Genomic DNA, 22,468 nt, shown 5'->3' on the forward strand with positions numbered 1-22,468 from the left:
CAAACTATGGAAATAGTTGAAACCTATCTGTTCATAAAGCTAAGAACTAAATATAGGAAAACAATTTGGGTGCATTCATTTGTTCAACAAATATTAATTGCATACCTACTGTAATCCAGTGCTTTGCCTTCAAAAGGCCTCAGTTTACAGCACTGTATCAGATAGATATTGTCCCTGCCCTGATGGTGATTTCAGACTAATGGGAATGACCTTGAACAAATAACTTCAGAGATAATCATTTAACTACAACATTGATAGCATGAATAAAAGGGAAGTTTTAGAGGCTATGAGGGTATATAAGAGAGGTTTTAGGGATGGGTTCCTTGAGAAAGTGACATTTTGACTGAGAAAGTTGATGTCTATGAAAGTAAAATCTGTTCCACTCTAGATCAACTTGGCAAATAAAATCAGAACATGTTAAATTTATTTACAACCTGTAATATATACAGCTCTACAGGAATAAATGCATTCCAAAATGCACATAGCTAGAATTTGCAGCCTCAAACATATATGATTTAATACTATTTAAAAACTGATGCCATCCAGAACTAAGTCAAATCCTTATATTTTAAGTAAAGTCCTTTATTGCAAAAACGAATAAAGCAAGAAAGCAAGCAATAAAGAAAGAGAAAAGGAAGGAAGGAAGGAAGGAAGGAAGGCAGGGAGGGAGGAAAAGGTAGACAACCATTTTAACATGGCTTCAAAAGTAATACAAAGTTTATACCATTGCTGGCACTAGTAGCAACATTGTGCTGGAGGATTATCTTAAAAACAAAACAGAACTCTCTGATTTGGATAGTAAGGTCATGCCCCAAGTGGGAACTGCTAAAATATTTGTTGAGCAAGTAGGTTGACAATACTGACCATCTCCAAGGAATTCTGGATCAGACATCCAAACTGAGGTGACCCTTGTAAAGTAACATAGGTATGCTGATGATTTAGCTTTCCCAACAGTTCCCATGGGCGTTTTATGTCATTACTACCTACATTGCTAGCAATATGACCTTTTTCACTCATGGAATACACAAAAGCTCTGAGGAAGGAGAAATTGATTTGCATCTCAGCTGCATCATCAATCAGCTGTGGGACCTCAGGCAAGTCACTTAATCTCTGTCAGTCTCATCTAACTTCATCTGTGATATGAGGATAATGATGTTTACCTCTTAGGATAGTTGTAAGAATTAAATGAGGTAATGATTGTCATGAAGTAAGCACCATACGTATCTGGTACATTGCAAGGGCTCAAATTTTAGGGTGATATTGATGATGATTATAATGAAAAGAACTTTCAGTCTATGGTATTTACAGGGCTGGATTAAGAAATTTAATAACCCAACCCCTGAAAAGATACTAGCCCCACCAATATAATTCAATATAAATTTTTATTATTTTAATTCACATCATAATATTCACATTCATGTAGCAATTCAAATAGCTTCTTTCAAGATTTTTCTGATTACAAAATGTTGATGTATTTACCAATAGGAACTTTTCTCATTTTGGGGGGCCCATGTTTTGCTACTTCTCTGAGTACGTCCTTAGTTTGCCTACTGGGTAATTCAAATTCCCCAACATAAATTACGAGATGTTAAAAAGTAAAACCAGATTAAATAAATTGTCTGGTTAAATGCTATCACAACTGGAGGATAGCTGTTATAGCCTCCTAATGGAGAACTATTTAATTTCTCTAGCTTCATCTCTCCCTGTTCCCCAATATTCTACTGCAAGCCCAGTGTCTTTTGGACTTGATTTAATTCTGTTCCTTCCAACCATTTTCAACGCTCACAGAACTTCATGTTTGCTTGTCATGCCACAAAAGAACACCTACTCAGGGAATGACTACTGACGCATAAAGTATTGCTTCCCTACTTCCAACTCACAGTTTGGCCTCACTTAGAGATTCCCTTTACCAAGACCACAGAGCCTCATGCTAGTCACATGGATTAACTTCCTTTCCTGGCTTCCTATGTTTGACCCATTTTCTTGGCTCTCACAAGCTCTCTTCCTCTGGTGGGCCATCATCTCTAGTACTAAGCCACAAGTCAGCAACCACATTAAATGGCCAGCATGGCCTACCAGGAGCCAAGTCTAGGGAAACAGCCAGTCTTCCCACTCTAAAGTAGGCCTGTGGCTATGTATCTCTTTTGGGTTGAAGGGATGCAGAACGTGACTGACTATAGCAAAAACAGAGGAGAAAAAGATAAGCTTGATGAATTTGCTAAGTGGAATATCCACAAATTGAATATTATTGCTCTTATCCTCATACCTATCAATTCCCAAACTCAATCCAAGGGGATGTCTTCTCTCCCTCTAACCTCATTCCTATATACACATTACACAAATATATGCACAACTGTATGTATAATCTTGACAGAATTTCATTTGTGAGATTTTATTGTAATTAACATGATTGAGTCTGACATTCTTTATCAGGATAACTTTCACTTTTATTATGTGTTTTATATTTACACATTCTATGTGAACATAGGTAAGTTTATTCAACTCTACAAGCTTCAGTTTTTTAATGTATAAAATTACATTATGGGCTACTGGGAGATGCAGTATGTACCCCATAGAGATGTTGTGAGATCGTGTATGTGAGGTTTCTAGCCTACTTCTTAACACAGCTAATAAAAGAGAACCCAAGATCCAAGCCCATGTGATTCAACCCCAGAGCGGAGCCTATGTATTTAGCTCACTAGTGTACACTCAATAAGAGCTGGATGTCTTGGGAGGCCGAGGCGGGAGGATCACAAGGTCAGGAAATCGAGACCATCCTGGCTAACACGGTGAAACCCTGTCTCTACTAAAAAATACAAAAAAAATTAGCCGGGCGTGGTGGTGGGCACCTGCACTTCCAGCTACTCAGGAGGCTGAGGCAGAAGAATGGCATGAATCCAGGAGGCAGAGCTTGCAGTGAGCTGAAATAGCACCACTGCACTCCAGCCTGGGCAACAGAGCGAGACTCCGTCTCAAAAAAAAAAAAAAAAAAAAAAAAAAAGAGTTGGATGTCATTACTAGGATTGTTGTAATTATCATATTCATTGTAGAAAAATTAGAAAATTCAGATAAACAAAAAGAAAAATTACTCATAGGTCCACTGTTAGAGATGACAATTGTTAATATTTTCTATTGTCTTCCCAGACTTTTTCTATGTGTATGTATTTTTTTTTCCTGCAAAAAGTACCATCAAATTCTACTTCCTATTTTTAATCTGCTTTCACATTTAATATATTGTTAATTTTTTTTCACATAATAAATACTCTTCTCAGTAGAATTTGTAGAAAAAAAATAGTCTAAATGACTATATAATTTGCTGACTCTGACTAGGTCTCCCATCTCTGATAGTGGTCTTAAACTCCCATATTCCTTGTATCTTCTTATCCTTGCTAATAGCCTCTGAGGCTTGGGGGCAATTACCCTGGTTCACTGGCTTAAAGAAGAATTTATTAGGCAGAATCTACAACAGAAGTAAGATCCTAGAAATGAAGTAGATTTTCTCTCCAACCTACCGCTATTAAGGAAGAAACAGTGCTTTACAAAATACCATTATAGCACAGTGACTATGGATTTCACTGAGAGCTGGCAATTTAGCAAAACCAATATGGCAGTTCATCATGGATGGAAGATGGAAAGATCAAGCAGAAAGAGAAGTGAACTTTATTAAGACTCTTGGAAATATGAAAATATAAAACTCATTGAAAGTATAGGTCTAGTGAAGTATCACAATCCTTAGCATACAGCTTGGTACCAAAATAAAAATAAGATAGATATTTATTCGTTTATTCACAAATCATTATTTGGAAGCACAGTTTCCAACAGGTATCAAATCTATACAGTTCGAAGCCAGCACCCACATGAATCTAACTCCACCTTGGTGCAATTGTCCATAGAGGTTTACCCAACCAGCATGCTCTTTCTTTTCTTTAACATCTACTGAGATTCCAACCCTAAGCCTATTTCCTTGATGAACTCTATTCTTAGAACGCAACTTGTTCACTCTCTTCTCTGAAAATGTTTATACCTAACTGGTTCTAAAACTTAGCTTAATATTTTACAACTTATTTTTTTTTTCTGGGACATAAAAAGAGAGGAGTTTCCAATCAATTATTTTTCCAAATAGTTTAAAATTGTCCTAGCTAATCCCTTTGCAACCTTAAAAAGTTCCTTGACAACTAGGAGCCTCCGTTTCTTCACATATAAAGTGGTAATAATAGGCCGGGCACAGTGGCTCATGCCTGTAATCCTAGCACTTTGGGAGGCTAAGGTGGTAATATCATGAGGTCAGGAGATCAAGATCATCCTGGCTAACATGGTGTAAAACAAAAAAAATTAGCTGGGCATGGTGGCAGGCGCCTGTAATCCCAGCTACAAGGGAGGCTGAGGCAGGAGAATCACTTGAGTCGGGGAGGCAGAGGTTGCAGTGAGCCAAGATGGCGCCACTGCACTCCAGCCTGGGTGACAGAGCAAGACTCCATCTCAGAATAATAATAATAATAAAATAAAGTGGTAATAATACATACTTTGAAGTACACATATGAAAATTAAATAATACATGATGATCCTTAACATGTAGTAATAGTTATCATTTTACTAGTCATAAATGTGGATTTGCTCACTAGGATCATTCATAACAAACATCTCTTATTGTAATAAATTATATTACAGTGATGTTTGCACAGACTATAATGGTTTATTTTCATTTACATTAAATATTCAAAAGCTCTAATCTTGAGCATGTACATTTACATATTATAGAGGGTTTTAGCGTTTCTTTTCTCCTCTGTATCACAACACTGTTTCAGCTATTACTTATTTCCCTAGCCTTCTCTTTGTACTTCTATCGAGCTGAAGGGATGGAGGGTTATGGGCTGATAATCTAGATTGTAAAACTTGCTGGAACTATGTTAAAAACAAAAGTAATAGGACAAAGGCGGCCTACACTTATGAAGCACTAATGTGCCAGCAACTATTACAACCATTATTTCTTCATATCCTCAACATAACGTTTTGAAGTAGATCTTGTTGATCATTTCCATCTTACAGTTAAAGCTGAGATCTAGAAAGGTTAATTCCTTGTAACTTTTTATTCTCCATAGTTGATGCAGTGGATTTTCAACAAATGCTTATTGGTATTTGTTCATCTATTTTTCCTCTTTATTTTTGAGAAAATCCTAGAGCAGAGAATTTTAAGAAGATGATCTCTCCTGCTTTCATTTCCATGTTGGCACATGTCTTATGTCAACATCTCTCTCACCTCCCTTTGATGCAATGATAAAACTTTTTCCACTTTAAGAATGAGTCTGGACTCTGTGGTGTCCTTTCCTTGGTCTATCAAGATCATCCCTCAGGAAGCAGAGCTGAATTCTGGAACCTGGAATTCCAGCATCTCCCCAGGGAAGTAGCCCTCATTAAAATAATCCCCTTTAGAAAAGAGTCTTATTTTCACTCATACAGCATTGTTGCTACATGTACTTCTTAGACCTGAAGATTACAAGCTAGATTTTAGCAACATGTGAATAGTTTTGCTTTTTTGTTTTCCAGAAAATAAAGTATAGAAAAATAATCATGATGACTTTAATTTCTTCAGTATCAGTAAATCTCCTGGCCATACATTCATCTAAGAGCCACATTGCTTAGTTAGAGGTTAGACTTGTGTGTGCATGGGGATTGGATGTTTGCTGAACTGTTTGAACCCCATTACAGAAAGTCACCCAGTAAGTAAACACAGTCAGATATATGGTCACAGGGAAAATGCAGAGAAAAATAATGAAGTATTTCACAGGAGAGTCTGATTTATTTGCTAATTGGTAATATCTAAAGAAGGCAATATTGAAGAATGCAGGCACACTAGGAGTATTTCTCAGCCAATAATCTAAAATTATTTTTAACACACAACCCCACCAGTTGCCTTAGTCTCTTGAGTTCTATTGTCCACACTGCCCCAGTTTTTTACTGGATAGACACATAACGCCTAGGTCTGTATGCACTGTATTTTTTAAAATTGAATTCAAAGCTTCTCTAGGGAAATAAGTGATCACTAGACAAATGTTAGTAGCAATGCAATATCTTAGTAGCAATCATTGTGATGGTTAAGTGTAACTTCTCTTACAGAGGTGTAAGAGGTCAGAAAGAGAGAAAAAAGGAACTATATACTTACCTAGAGTCTATGAATCAGGCCATATACTAGAAAACTTATGCATATATCTCCAGAAAAGTAGGTATTATGATCCATTTTACAGATCAGTTTTACCAGTAAGGGCACAGGCTCAAAGATCTTGAGTAATGTCTCAAGGACACTTGGCCAGTAAACAGTAGAATCAGAACTAAAAAAAACAGGTATCTGACTGTAATGTCTGCACTCTTCTTGCTTCAAGCAGGGAAACAAAATCACTGATGCTTGCCACGAGATAACTTCAGGGTAATTAGCATATGTTAGGAGATAGGTGCAAAACTGAAAGTTACAGAAATAAAATCAAAAGTTTGGGGGTAGTGTTAAAGGGGCCACTCTTGGAATCAAGTAGAAAGCATTATGGCTGCATGAGAGAGATGAGAGATAGGGAACGGTTGAGGATATAAGCAGTGGGATCAGCATGATTGAAGGAGGGCTACATGGAAGAACAGTATATTCTATCCAGATGAATAAAAAATTGAAGAGTATCTTCAAATATTTCTGAGCAGTTTAAGGCTAAGGGAAATCCAACAACGTCTAAGGTAGGTCCCCAAACTCAAAGGAACCTATAACTGCTAAAGAGCCTAAGTGGGGGATTCAGGCTTTGAGGTCTCTATTCTATTGCAAGGTAGCTGTGAGTTCATTACTTCTCTGAGTTTCAATTTCCTCATTATTGGGGGTTCTCATAACACCATTCTTGAAGTGTTGTTTTCTCTTGAGATATATATTAATACCTAGTTGCATCACTGGAGCCTAATATATGATAATGGTGGTAGTGGCGGCAGTTGTGGTTGTGAAATTCATATTGCCTTAACCCTAATAAAAGAAAAAAATGGTGGAAATGGCAAGGTAACAGACTGAAATAAATAGGCACGCCTATTTTTGTTGGCATTAAGTTTACATAAACCAGTTCCTGTCACTCAGGTGGGTCTTAACCCTGGCTGCACATGATAATCTGTTTAAAAACATAAAAAATGACACTCCCTCCCCAGAGATTATGATTTAATTATTCCAGACATATACCCATGTATCTGTAGGTTTTAAAATTCCCCACTAAGTCCCATATGCAACAAGGGTTGAGAATCACTGCTTAACAAAACAATGCTGCCCAAGGATAACTTTGCCTTAAGACTTCTCAGCCCTAGATAAACCCACTGCTAGAGGCAAGGAATAAAGTAAACAACGATTTTTGAATGGCCTTGTGTTTTGCCTTTGGGCACTGGTAGTGAGGTATCAATCAGGCAGCATCTGGAGGCACGAAGCCACAGAATTTCTGTACCCCTTTTTAATAATGTCTAGTGACTGCCTTACTAACCTGTGTGTAGATGTACTATAACAAAGCACAATTTCAAATGAGCAGTTTTTACAAGTAACATGCCGAAACTCTGAAGGAATAACAATTTTAGTGGAGGAGATATGATGTTTGGCATCCAAAGAAAAGGATTCACGTTCTTTAATTCAGCTACTTAGTTCGTATCCATTCTACCAAATTCTAACATATACAACGTTTTAACCTGGACTTTTCTATAAGTACCCTTGGATGAGAGGCCTGGTACATTTGTGATGGGTCGGCTGGCTGTTCTGTTATTTGAAGCTCACCCAGGAGACTGCTCACTCTGGAGGCAGCACCCTGAAGAGCTCTGAGTATCACTATCAGATTCTAGATCCCAATCGGTGAGAAACGTGAATTCCACCCACTTGTTTCTCCAGTTTACCAGCACCAGAAAGGAATGCCCACTACATTGAAAAAGTAAGTACTAATATAGCAGGGGCATAATCTAGGGCCCCTGTTGGAAGGAGCTATGGTTTGAAGCTGAGCTTATTTTTTAAACTACTGCCATTTATTTCCCCTCTTTTGACAGAATATGGGTGTTATATATATATATATATATTTATTATTATTATTATACTTTAAGTTCTAGGGTACATGTGCATAACGTGCAGGTTTGTTACATATGTATACTTGTGCCATGTTGGTGTGCTGCACCCATCAACTCGTCATTTACATCAGGTATAACTCCCAATGCAATCCCTCCCCCCCACCTCCCCATAATAGGCCTCAGTGTGTGATGTTCCCCTTCCCAAGTCCAAGTGATCTCATTGTTCAGTTCCCACCTATGAGTGAGAATATGCAGTGTTTGGTTTTCTGTACTTGCGGTAGTTTGCTGAGAATGATGGTTTCCAGCTGCATCCATGTCCCTACAAAGGACACAAACTCATCATTTTTAATGGCTGCATAGTATTCCATGGTGTATATGTGCCACATTTTCTTAATCCAGTCTGTCACTGATGGACATTTGGGTTGATTCCAAGTCTTTGCAATTGTGAATAGTGTCTCAATAAACATACGTGTGCATGTGTCTTTATAGCAGCATGATTTATAATCCTTTGGGTATATACCCAGTAATGGGATGGCTGGGTCATAAGGTACTTCAGTGTTATATTTTTAATAATTTGTGAATCAGAGATAGAGTGGAGAGTATAGATATCCACACTGTCTTTTGGATATCTGTTGAAATGGCACAATAATCATTTGATCCAAGGTAAAGCTTTTACTGCCTTGGGGTCAATATTATAATATCTATCTATTAGGTTTATTATGAAGACTAAATGTGGACATGTACATAAAGCATTTAGCACAATACATTACCCCAAACCATAGCTATTATGATTAGCTTATAACTAATTTTTTAGTAAACACCTTTTAAACTCAACACATATGCAGGCAACAGGCTCAAGGAAAAGAAAGAGTTTGGGAACACCAATGCCAAACATATTTATTGGGTCTAAAATAGTGAAATAGGACTTGACACCAACACTGATAATATCAACATGCTAATACTAAAGCCATACAAAAAGCTCAATCAGGTAATCCTGTGAATTTGGAATGTGTGCTCATTCCAGCTGAATTTGATGCTTCAGATCCTTTCCTGGTAACACATGCAGTGTGCCAGGCACCAGGGATGACACAATGCCCTACCCTGTAGGATCTTTTCAGTCTAGTGAAGAAGGCAGTCTTAACCAAAAAATAATGACAATACAGTGCAACAAAAACAATGGGAAAGCTTAGTGGCAAGTAATGTGGGAACATGGGTACAGAGGAAATAACTGTCTGAAGAAGAGAAAGCTTTGCAGAGATGATAACCCATTCAGGGATTTGATGAATCAATAGATATTCACCAGGAAGAGAAGAGAGAGCTGGGACAAAAGTTAGAATGGACAAATGCTTATCACACTAAATTCTTGCCCAGGGCCAATGTGTAAAAGTTTCAAGCTTAATTATTTATGATTGCTATTATAATTACATATTACACAGTTAAATTTATTACAAAGTTTGTAATATATCCCCAATCTAAAGGAAAATCCCCAATCTAAAGGAAAATGCTATCAGCTGTTTTCATCAAAGCCATGTCTCTAGCCTTCTCTTGTCATTCACTGGTTGAACGTATTTGTTAAATATCTGATATTTGTCAAGAACTCTGCCAGAAACTAGGGAGGTAACTGAAGAAAGGAGAAGCATTTCTTGTCTTTGTGGAGCTTGAAATCTAGTGGAAACAAAAGACATTTAACACACATTGAGCATTTGGAGAAGTGTTCAACAGGGATGGGCAGGAAATGCTTTTATATCTGATTTTGTGCTTCAAAAAATGGCAATAGTAATTATTTTGTTACCTAATTTCTAGGGTGATTGGTATAGGTTATGACAATACTTTAAAGCATGGTAAGATATAGAAAAATTTAAGGTGAAGGTATTATTGTTGTCACTCTTCTTACATCTACCTAATTGAATTTATTTAAAATAGCCTAAAATTTACATTTTTTCCTAATGTAGATATTCATCAATAAAAAAATTATCTTTAAACATTATTCCTTCCACATAAAGTATTGAATACCAACTATTTATGTTTTTTCATGAGGAATCAGCATAATTATTTTTCCTGTCTAGTTATCTAGTCATGTCCTTTTGAAGAAATAAAATGATGCCACCTGTTGAGTGATGTGCTCACATTCATGCAGAGTGAGGACAGCATTGAAAGATCCCTACTTTATGTTCCAAAGAATATAGCTTATCAAATATTTATTTAAAGTCAGGGAAAAATGAAGAAATAAAGACATCAATGCCAGTCTGGGAAAAAAATACCAACACAGAGTCCAGTTTGAAGCCTCTTTGAAAAGGGAGGAGGTAAAGTGACCAAGCCAACAGATGCTGGAGCCAGACTGAGTCCACAACTTGCCTCCACTGTTTATTAACTATATGACCTTGTGTGTAAAATGTCTGTATTAATTTTTGCTGATATCTAACACTGAGGTGATAACAGTTCCTATTTTGAGGGCTTTTGGAAAGGTTCAATAAATTCATAGATGTAAAGGTTTTAGAGTAGTGTACTCAGTAGTGTACTCACTATTATCTACTATTATTGTTGTTAACTCTCATGACTACCCTTAAACCTACACCTCTTCTAATGGAAGAAAACTGGAGAAAGTAGAACCAACTCAGAGCTCTCATATTTACTTCTTGATGGAGATGGTTGAAAGCTCAGTGAAGTGCAACCAGACATTAAGAAACTTATCTTTTCCACCTATTAAAGGGAACAGATTTGTCAATTTCAAACCCTCGTCTACCTGAAAACGAAAGACTTCCTTCTTCTAACCTAATCACAGTAACTTATCTGTGCAAAGTCCTCCCTACCTATCAACCCATGACTCTTTTCCAACTAATGTTCCCTGTCTGAAGAATATAGATATCCAGGTTATTACTCAAGTTACCAAAATTTCAGAGCTAAAAATTACTTGATAGCTTAACCCTCATCAGAAAGGCAATTTCACATTTTTACTGCATTTTGCATTTCCATCATTATTTCTTCTACTGTATGGAAGGCCAGGTTGGGGACCATTTGGATTATAGAGGGTAAAATACATGATATTTCTTTTGTACATTTAATAAAAGCTGAGGTGAAGAAAAAGAGAGATTCAAGCCTCATTATATTACTTTTTAATCCTTTGCAATGCAATCCTAATGCTATGTATATAAAATTTGAGATCCGTAATCAGAGCTCACTTTGGCTGAGGGTCCAATTGCATGAGAAATTACCTTGAGAGAAGTACTGTAAATGCAAACTCATGAAAATAGGAGAAAAGAAAGAAAAGAAATGTCAGCCAGATCATTTGTTTTCCCATAGATCATCTTTCCAAATGTGGGCCAGCAGGAACAAATTTTATGCTGACCTTGGAAAATAACTGCAGCAATTTGTATGTGAAACATGGATTTGGAAATTTTGAAACCAGTATATTTGCAGAATGTGAAAGTAACATTTTGGAGTAAAGCAAAAGTCCTGTACATGAGTAAATACTAAGCCCTTACAAAGCATATTCAAGACTGTTTTTCAAGTTATGATATTTAAGCTTTTTAGGATATTGACCCTCCCTACTTCTAAACCCCCAAACTACTAATAATTTTCTGCCCTATTAGATTTTGCAACAGGCTACAGAGTTATAATAAAAACCTTCTTTATTTTTAATTAGACTGATAGTGGTGGTGTAATATCCCAAGAGAAAGAGTCACATGAAGATTCTTATCTCCTACAGTGAGAATCACATGTTGAAGTCAAGATGGTGTCTCAATCTATGTTTCGTTTCTTTTCTTTTTTTCTTTTTTTTTCTTTTAACCTGAGGTTTCAAAATCCTTCTCTGGTACTTTGTAATAACAGAGGTGGATTACCTGTGAGGCTTCGCGGTATAGAACAAGTGTTAGCAAATTGCAACTTGTGGGCCAAATTCTCCTCACTTTGTGTTTTTGCAAATAAAGATTCATTGACACATGGCAGGTCATTTATTTATTTATTGTTGATAATTGCTTCTCAGCTACATCAGCAGAATTGAATTGTTGTATCAGAGACTGTCTGGCCTGCAAAGCCAAAAATATTTACAATTTGACCCTTTATTTAAAAAGTTTGCTACCCTTTGGTATAAAGGAAAAGGCAGTGGGTTAAGAAGCAGTAAAGAAAGTAGTATTTCTGAAGGTGTTATCTCTTCTATTTATCAAAGCAGTCATCAGAAACCTATAGTATTATATTTTTATAAGTAAAAAAACTACTATGTGTTTACATGTTATTTTGTAGCCTTGACATTTTTTTTTTTTTTCTGAAACTAATTATCAAGGTGAATTTCAACACTCTTTCCTTCAAGGCTCTCAGTTAAGTCATATAGTGCAAAGTATTCTTTGATACTCTCAAATAGATCTGACCATTCCTTTCTATGGCTAACTCGCATTTACTCCTGTATTAGAGAGTATTTCATTTGTTTATTTATTTGTAGGTCTTCCCTTCACTCTAGCCTATAAGTTCCTCCAAACTTAGCATAGTGTCTTAATTAATTTTGCATCTTGAATCTTATATATGCCTAATATATAGCAGGTATCAGTACATGTTTATGAAAGTTAGCTAGGAAAAAAAGTGGTAAGCAGAAATATTGAGAAATTAACTTGCTGAAGGTCACTCAGCTAGCATGTGATTAAGCTGGGATTTGAACCTAGATATGAAACTAATTCAAGTATTCAAGTGCTCTTTCCATTTGTCTTACTGACAATAACCTGGAGACTGCAGTTTTCTTTTTTGTTTTGAAACGTAATCTTGCTCTGTCGGCAAGCTGGAGTGCAGTGGCACGATCTTGGCTCCCTGCGACCTCCACCTCCCTAGTTCAAGCAATTCTCCTGCCTCAGCCTCCCGAGTAGCTGGGATTACAGGCACGTGCCACCACGCCCAGCTAATTTTTGTATTTTTAGTAGAGGCGGGGTTTCACCATGTAGGCCAGGGTGGTCTCAATCTCCTGACCTTGTGGTCCACCAGCCTTGGCCTTCCAAGAGACTGCAATTTTCATGTTGATTCTACTATTGAAATTTTGGGTTTCACTGTCTTTATCTGTAAAATAATTATGTTGCATTATGAAATGCCTTTCAAGACCTCTTTCCCTAATGTTCAATGTGCCTAGGATAGTCATTTCACCAAATAATTGCAGATAATATTAAAAAAAATTATGGTAAATGGCTATTTTGTGGTTCATCTCAGGGCTAGAAAGGTCATGTATGGCCATCTAATAAAAACATCATCTCAACGTGGGGACCAATCACTTCTCTGGTAGATGACTGTTAATGAGTTTTGAATGATATGGAAAGTGTCACCCAGCTGTGCACAGACAGAATCTTGGCAGTCATTGGTTAGGGTACTGCTAAATAAATAAATGCATTGGGTCGGGGTGGAGGCTACAGCCTCCTCTTAGATGTGTGACCCCTTGAGAATATTAAGATATGTAATACATTCTGTATCGAGATTTCTATCATGCCCACAACGTAAGCCATTTACTTGGATTTTCCATTGCTGACCAGTTCTACTTATAATTTTTGTTAAGCCAATAGTTTCCTCCTGGTTAATTCTGCCCGTTGATGTTTGGTTTACCCTCTAGAGGGAAAAGAAATCAATCTCAACCCTCTCCCTTGACTATCTCCACTATAGGTTCTGGAAAAGCTAAATGTTTTTTATTTCTAGTCTTTCTTGCAGCAATGTGTGATCATATGTTTGAATTCTGGCAAACGAGCTAAAAGTAGAATTCTGTGACATGGAGGAAAAATCTGGAAAAGCTTCTGTGGTCATGACAAATAAAACAGACATTATTGATGCCTCTCTGCAACCCACTCCAAGCATCCTATGCTGAAATAGTACATGATTTCAGAAATGCAGAGCCCATTTTGTGACAACAAAATGGCCAAGAGGTTTACAGGAATGTCAGCCCTGATATAATGGCAGCTTACCTTCAAAGTTCGTAATACGTGAGAAAAATAATGTTTATTTGTCACTCTTAGGCACATTGCTGATTGTAGCCTAGATCATCACTATCTGATACAGATTGCATAAGGGTTTATGAGTCTTTACAGCCAAAAATATCTAGGTTTAAATCCTCATTCTGACAATTTATAATCTTAGGTGAGTAATTATATCTCTAAAATGAAGTATGTTCATCTAAAAATTGGAACAACAATAATATTCACAGGCTTGTTATGAAGAGTAAAAGAGATAACACAGGTGAGAGCACTATGGAAAGTATGGACACGTGGTAAGTCCTCAACAAATATCAGATAGTGTCTCTCTTATTATTACTTTTTCTTTTCATTATTTATAATATTTGAGCCATGTGCCAAGCTGTGTACCTAAGGTAAATAATTAATTTAGCATAAGTAAATTATTTTATTTTTTAGTACTATTTAATAAACTTATTAAGTAGAAATAATTACATTCATTTACTAAAGAAGAAAAATAAAACTCAAGGATGTTAAGTAATTTGCCAAAGGTCAGGCTGTTAGGAAATGATAGAATTCAAATTTTATTCTAGATCTTACCTAAATTCTACACATTTACTTTCAAGTCTATGTTTTTCTTCTACCCAAGAAGACAGATATTCCATGGGATGTTTATAGGTATGCTAGGAAGAGTAATATTCAGGGAACTCTAGAATAAATTACTTAGGTTTGCTTGCTACAGAATTTCTCAAACCCTTAATATGCTAATACATATAGGTAAGCTATGACGGGATTCTAATAATGAATGTTTTCCACTTTTATGGCACACGTGGTGTATATGGGTTGAACTGTGTCCCCCAAAATGATATATTGAAGTTTTACCTCCTACTACCTGTTGTGACTGTGACCTTATTTGGAAACAGAGTCTTTGTAAATGTAGTCAATTTAATAAGAGGTCATTACAGTAAGCCCTAATCCAAAATAATTGCCTTCCTTAAAAGAAGGGAAAATTTGTACACACACAGGGATATCATCATATCAAGACAAAAAAACAGAGATTAAGATGATATATCTAAAAGTCAAGGAATGCCAACTATTGTAAGCAAACCACCAAAAGTTAGGAGAGAGGCATGGAACAGAGCTTCCTCATGGTCCTCAGAAACCAACCTTGACAACATCTTAATGTTGAACTTTCCTAGCCTCTAAAACTGAGACAATACATTTCCATTACGTAAGTCACCAATTTGGGGTACTTTGTTTCAGAAGCCTAACAAAGTAATACACATGGAAAAACACTTTTTGGAAAAGTTTCTCAATTAGGTTACCTCCTGGTTTTAACTGTTTGACAACCTCAAGTTGTTTCAGCCATTCCTCGTGTGATGGGCTAAGTGCATGATCTCAATATTGACCCAAATTATTATATACATGATTTTCATCTCATTATTAAAGCCAGAAGTAGGGGTGCTGGGGACAGAATATTGATGGGTAAGAAAATAGTTCCCAAAGGCATGGTGTCTAAAGCAGGATGTACTATGGGCACCCCTTGCCCCCACCTTCCTTTTTGAATTTTGACTTGAACTTTAGTAACCAGATAAAGTTCTGCAACTTTGTAAGGTCTAGGGTATTATTTCCCATAAAGACTTTTTTTAAATGGAATTTGAAAATGGCATCCTTTCTTCTACATTTTACTTCAACGCTTTGGAAAAGCCTCTGAATAATCAGATTTTATTAGTAAAAAAATCACTGCTTAAAAGCTGTCATGAGAAATATACAAAGCTATGATATCTACATTGTGAATGACACACCCTTGGATGTGAAACTCTTGTGCTTTACACAATCATGTACAGCAGGTCTGACATGACCCATGTGCTATCGTGACTGTAAATATAGGCATTCTTCAAAGGTAGTTGGCATACTTTTATCTTCATAAATCCTGAGTAGTCTTAACTAACAAAAGACCCTACTAATTGTTGTAGAAGAAATATTTATCAACAAATATACACCAATGTGGTCACTTTTGGCAGAGAGGATTGTTTGAGACTAGGAGTTTAAGACCAGCCTGGGCAACATAGTGAGACTTCGCCTCTAAAAAAAAAAATATATATACACACACACACACACACACACACACACACATATACACACACATATATATTTATATCCAAGATGAATCTTTGATTATTCTGGCTTAAAAAAATCCAGACTAAAATGACAAGGACCATACTTTTCAAAAGGTTTTTAACCTGAAGAGGTTAACAGGAATGCCCCAGGGGCTTCATGAACCTCTTGAAATTATATTTAAAATGTTTGTGTTCATTTGCATTTTTCCAGAAATAGGATCCATATATTTTATCAGATATGCAAAGGAGTAAGTATCACAAAATATATTTAAAACCACTGTTCTACAGCATAGAGCTTTGAGGCCTTACTCATCCACATCTATGTAAGAGAGTATATCTAGGAGAGCATCTTGAGAACCTACGCCTGACCACAGATATTCCTTCTGCCAACCACCATGAAGACATGGAGTGGTCTTTCATTCATGTTATTGTCAATATCGGGTTATTGAATCCTTCTAAGAAACTGGAGAGAATGGAATGAGATGATACATTTAGCATATAGTTAGTTATATAGTTAGCGTATAGTAATCATTCAATAAATGTTTCCTAATGTTGTTATCCCTCGTTGGGATGGTTCCTAGTGAATATGGCTCTACTTATAACCTGCCATGTTTTGCACTACAGGTATAATCTATTATTCCATTTCACTCTTCATACTTATTAAAATTTGGCTGAACAAGTGGTATTAATAGAATATTTACTAAATAATTTGTTCTTCATCTAGGCTTTTAGATACTCTAAAATCTATCTTTGAATTAATCTAGGCCATCAGAAAGCAATCTATCAGACCAAATCAATGCTTTCCTATTCCCATCCCTCCCCTTTTCAATGCAAAAAATTGCTTTTTAGAGAGTCATGGTTTGTCATCAGCCTATCTACCTGTATTAAAGGATTTTATTTTTTAGAGAGCACCGTACAGTCTGTTATATAGAACTTAAGATGTGAGGAAAAACAAGAAATATTTTTCTGTACTTTAAATTTCAGGAAAATATGTTTCTCCAGAGAAAAAAAAAAGTTTATTTCAAATATTACAGGAATTGTAAATAATAACACTTATCATGGCTTCTTCTTTCATTTGATTCTAAAATTAACCCAGTATTAAAATTTTAATTGACTTTTAGTAACTACAGGGGATCTCTGTGGCATATATTATACAAATGGTGCTCCCCTGACTTCATCTGTTTTTAAACCCAGGTCCTCTCATATTTCTGATTATTTCCCCTAATTTTATTCTTATTTTTCTTCATGCATTATATTCGTATTTATAAAACAAATTAAAATCCTCCTCAAATAAGAGGCAAATATGCATACATACTCACATAAACTTTATGTAAATAAATAAATAAAGCTCGGGTCTTCCAGCAGGGAAAATGGCGCTGGCCATGCTGGTCTTAGTGGTTCCACCGTGGCCTGCGGCCCGGGGCCTGCTTCGAAACTACTGGGAGCGACTGCTGCGGAAGTTTCCGCAGAACCGGCCGGGCTTTCCCAGTCCTCCGTGGGGACCAGCATTAGCAGTACAGGGCCCAGCCATATTTACAGAGCCAGCAAATGATACTAGTGGAAGTAAAGAGAATTCCAGCCTTTTGGATAGTATCTTTTGGATGGCAGCTCCCAAAAGTAGACGCACCATTGAAGTTAACCGGTGTAGGAGAAGAAACCCACAGAAGCTTATTAAAGTTAAGAACAATATTGACGTTTGTCCTGAATGTGGTCACCTGAAGCAGAAACATGTCCTTTGTGCCTACTGCTATGAAAAGGTGCGCAAGGAGACTGCAGAAATCAGACGACAGATAGGGAAACAAGAAGGGGGCCCTTTTAAGGCTCCCACCATAGAGACTGTGGTGCTGTACACGGGAGAGACGCCATCTGAACAAGATCAGGGCAAGAGGATCATTGAACGAGACAGAAAGCGACCATCCTGGTTCACCCAGAATTGACACCAAAGATGTTAAAAGGATAACTTCACAGTAAATCATTTCTCCTGAAATAGAGGAAGATTCTTTATGTTGTTGTGCTTGTTTTTAAATCATCAATATAGTTTAACACATTCTAAGCAGTTTTGTGTGGGATAATTTGAAGAATATATTATGAGTAAACTGAAAATTTTGTTTATCCAAAGGCTCAATGGATTATGTTTCTATTATATACAAGGTTTTAAGTAAACCTAAAATTTCCAGAACAAAAATAAAAAATTTAAAATTTATAGCAAGAAAAAAAATAAAAAAATAAATAAATAAATAAATAAATAAATAAAGCTCAAAACCCAACTACTTTGGCAAGTTAATTAATCTCTCTGAACTTTATTTCTTTTACCTTAAAAAATATTAAAGGTACATTCTTCATGAGTCTGTGACATATAGCGTTTGATTTATTGATATACAGTATTTTAATTGAGCACCTGGAACATAGTGGATACTTCATAAGTCTGGTCCCTTTCTTGTCCTTTTAAAGAAATTGTAATTTTGAGAAATTAGTAGTCAGCAGAAATATTAATTTGCCAGTAATTTTAGGAAAGTGGAGATTCCAATTCTTGGCATGAGGTGAAGACTTAAAAGGACCTTGCCTCAGCAGATTTAGGTTGAAACACTAATTAGAACAGACTGTAACAACAGAGGAGAAGTAGAATGGATACACTATGCCCCATATATAAATCCATATAGTAATTAAAATAGAGTCATAGTTCTCAAGAATGACAGCTCTTGGTCAAGAAGTTTCCTGGGCTGAAGTATTAGGATTGCTAAATTCAGATGAGATCTTAAACAAATTTCTTGAGGTAGATAGTATCCATCTTTGTGCCTAAACCATATGATATTTTCCCATGGACCTTGCCTTTGGAAAGGTTTATTGATTCATAGAATCTTTTTAAACAAATGAGACAATGTAGTCTAAGGAAAAATGAAGATGAGTTCCCACCAACCAAAAGAAGACCTTCTCCCCCTACTGCTCCACCGCATGGTATGAAGTAGATGTGTTTTTCTCCTACTAGCTGAAAAAGTGCCAAACTAGAAGTCCTAAAACCTTGATTTCCATTATAGCTCTACCACATTCTGGCTCAGGAAACTTGGGAAAGACAAAGAGTTTCCTTATAAATAGGGGTAATAATACACACACCACAAGGTTACTGTGGAGATTAAATGAGGTATTATATATTAAGCCCTTGACACACTATTAAGTGACTATGTGTGAAGAGAGGGGAACGATAGAAAGAATAAAATGCATAGTGAAACCAAGTGAAATGATGAAGTTGTTTTTGTAATTTTGTAATATATCAACTTGGCTAGGCTGAACTACATTTCCCCGAATTTTGTTTCCTGTATGTTTCCAGCTAGGGTGAGCCACAGAAAAAGATTCCTGCGGGAGATTTGTGGGTGTAAGTGAAGGAGCTGCCATTTTGTAATATACACATTGTTGCTTATCTGCTGGCTCAATTCATTGGCGTAAGTAGTGGTTAGGCCAAAGCACTAAGATATTTTTAATGTCTTAAAATAACTTTGTGGTAATATTCCCCGAAATTCTGGGAAGGGGTAATATGCCACCTGGCAACTGTTTATTAAAACAGACTATGTGGAACTTTATGAAAGAGAAAGGCAGGACTTGTAAAACTGAATGGCAGACAGTGGGTGCTCACAAATTATTATTTTTTTTTTTGTCTTAAGTTTCTAAATCTCGGGGATGACTAAAGAGAACACATAGAAGAGTTTTACTCCTTTCTTCTGTTCTCTGGATCCTACTCTCTTCCTTATAACACATATTTCTCTTCTATCTTCAGAATCTTCAAGTTCTCCAGTTACACCAGATATTTTTTCATGGGCACTTAAATGTGCTCAAATATCTGTCCCACTTTCAATATATTTTCTCTCCAGATATCACTGTGTCTCCCTCCTATTTGCAAACAAATCTCTCACAAAGAGTCTTCTCTACTCTCTCCATTTTATCACCTCTCACTTGCTTCTCAACTTACTGCCAACTGTTTTTTACCACTTACCTTAAGGCTACCAAAGATCTCCACAATACCTAAATCCAATAGACAGTTTTAGGATTTGTTTAGCAAGACAATTTGAAAGACTTAGAGACACATCATACTACAAATACCCCAGACTGAATTCACTTTCTTCCACCTAAACTTGGACTCTTCCTGCAGTGTTCCCTCCCTTGGTGAATGACACTGCCATTCACTCAGCTGCACAAACTATACACCTGATAGTCACTCTTGACATTCCTCTCCCTCATTTCCACACATGCATCAGTCACCAAGTCCTGTTGTGTCTATCTCCAAAATATTTTCTGAATTCATCCACACCTCCCCATCTCTAATGAGATCACCTTAATTCAAGTTACAATTATGGCTTTTTAACTATTTTGTCTCCTTTTGTTAAACAGTCATAGTATTCTAAAATGTAAATCTTAATAACTTTGAAATGCTGATAATTGTTATTTAAAAATCATTTCAGATTCTTAATGCTGTCCTCAAAGTCATGTTTGGTGTGTTTTTGTCATCATTTTTATCTTGTCTTCTTGGCGCTCTGTCACCCTGACTGTGTTCTGTCTTGTCTCAGAATGCAGAGGCTGATTCCTCTGTTCGTAACAGCATTTTCCCACAACTTCATCATTTATTTTACCTAACCAACTTCTACTAATCATTAACATTCTCACTCAGGTTTAATTTCCTTTAGATCTTCCTCAACCTCCCTGATTGGTCAGATAGCTGGCATAAGATCCACCCACTCTCATTCCTCTCCTCCCCAGCACTTAGCAAAATCATAACCAAATAATTAAATGCTCAGATAACCTCTAGAAGGACAGAGGATGTGCCTGGTTTGTTTCTTACTGCATTAGCACCTAACACAATGTAAGTTCTCAAAAAATCTGAATTAATGAAGGTGTTGATTTAATCATTATTCCAATTCCACAATACAGTATTTTAAAGTAACTATTTCCTTCTTTGGTATCTGAGTAAAATATCGTAACATCAAAAATAATCCAATGTTTAAAAATGTGCCAGAGTGGAAGATTTCAGTAGTCAACTCTGCGTTAAAGTTGAGTACTCAATGCATTGTAAGTATTGAGTAGATATTTGTTAATTGTGTGAATTATAAAAGGTATTAGACTGCTTACATACAATGTTTTAGCAATAAATTTGCATTAGTAAATTTAAACTAAAAAATTATACTTGCCTGCATATGGTCTCCTTTTCTCCTATGTTTACCTTTAATTTCTTAATTTTGAGAAGGAAATTGCACCTCTTTTCTCAAAACATTTTCCTCCTGGCAGAATAACTTTGTTGTCAGGGATGAGAAAAATGCTATTTGCTAAAAATATGAATATTTCTTATTAAAGTAGACAAACTGTAGAAAATGGCTCTCACTGACTCCTTAGAAGTGTTGCCTTTAGAAGTACAGAAGCAGAGAATTAAGCTCTAGACCTTAGAACCAGCTGTCAAACCCTAGACCTACCACGTTACATCACACCACCCACCTCTGCAACTCAGAGTCAGCTCCCTGAAGAGTTATGAAGCTGGTTATTGTACAATTCGGCTCACTATATCAATTTGAGTGAAATGGGGTTTGACTAGGTTGTCAATACTTCATGTGAAAAGTTCATATCATTTCCAAAGAGAAGTATTAAGGGAGGATTGAGGACCTGAAAGTAGGGACAAAAACAGAAAGATGGAGAAGTTTCACAACATCAGAGGGTATGAGACATTTAAAAAAGGACATTATCTTCTTTGCCTCCTTTTAATAACCAATGTTTGGACATTTACTATATAGCAAGCATGACTTCTGTCCTGAACAAAGTAATGTCTTATGGGAATGAGTGGTAAATGCATAAGCCCTACTTCAGTTCACAATGTATTGTTCTCCTACCCCAGAAAGTAGGATCATATAAGATGATATAAGCATGAGTAGGATGTTCTGGCAATAGAGAACCTGTGAATGCTTCTTAGAGGTGTTGCTACTTGCACTAGGATTTGAAGGACAAGTAGATGAGCCAAGTGATGAAGACATGACAGGAGTACAGAAAGAGGGGAAAGAGAATATATGAAGGCAAAATGGATATCCACTATTGCTGTAGATTTAGTATATGTATCCCTGCAAAATTTATATGTTGAACTCCTAACCACCAAGATGATGATATTAGGAGGTGGGACTTTTGGGAGGTGACTAGATCGTGAGGGTAGAGCTCTCATGAATGGAATTAGTGCCATTGTAAAAGAGGCCCTGGGGAACTGCATTTCCCCTTCTGCCAAGTGAAGACACAGCAAGAAGGTACCATCTTTGAACCTCAAGGCAGACCTTCACCTGATGCCAAATCAGCTGGTAGCTAGATCTTGGATTCCCCAGCCTCCAGAACTGTGAGAAATAAACTTTTGTTGTTATAAGCTTCCCA

At 36.5% G+C, this 22,468-nt stretch overlaps 2 protein-coding genes across 8 annotated transcripts in view; one reads left to right on the top strand and one right to left on the bottom strand.

Moving 5' to 3' along the window:
* Positions 1-22,468, bottom strand: part of DLG2 (discs large MAGUK scaffold protein 2) — a 2,171,029-nt gene that overhangs the window by 887,096 nt on the left and 1,261,465 nt on the right. The window lies entirely within an intron of this gene.
* On the top strand, positions 17,439-18,290 carry LOC112605701 (39S ribosomal protein L32, mitochondrial). Its single transcript, XM_025355456.1, has one exon. The coding sequence runs from the start codon at positions 17,452-17,454 to the stop codon at positions 18,016-18,018; it is 567 nt and encodes a 188-aa protein (XP_025211241.1). The 5' UTR covers positions 17,439-17,451; the 3' UTR covers positions 18,019-18,290.

This window comes from Theropithecus gelada, chromosome 14 (genome assembly GCF_003255815.1).
Source record: "Theropithecus gelada isolate Dixy chromosome 14, Tgel_1.0, whole genome shotgun sequence".
In the NCBI taxonomy this organism is placed as follows: domain Eukaryota; kingdom Metazoa; phylum Chordata; class Mammalia; order Primates; family Cercopithecidae; genus Theropithecus; species Theropithecus gelada.

Coding starts and splice junctions, on each gene's coding strand:
- LOC112605701 (XM_025355456.1), top strand. CDS start 17,452: ATGGCGCTGGCCATGCTGGTCTTAGTGGTTCCACCGTGGCCTGCGGCC.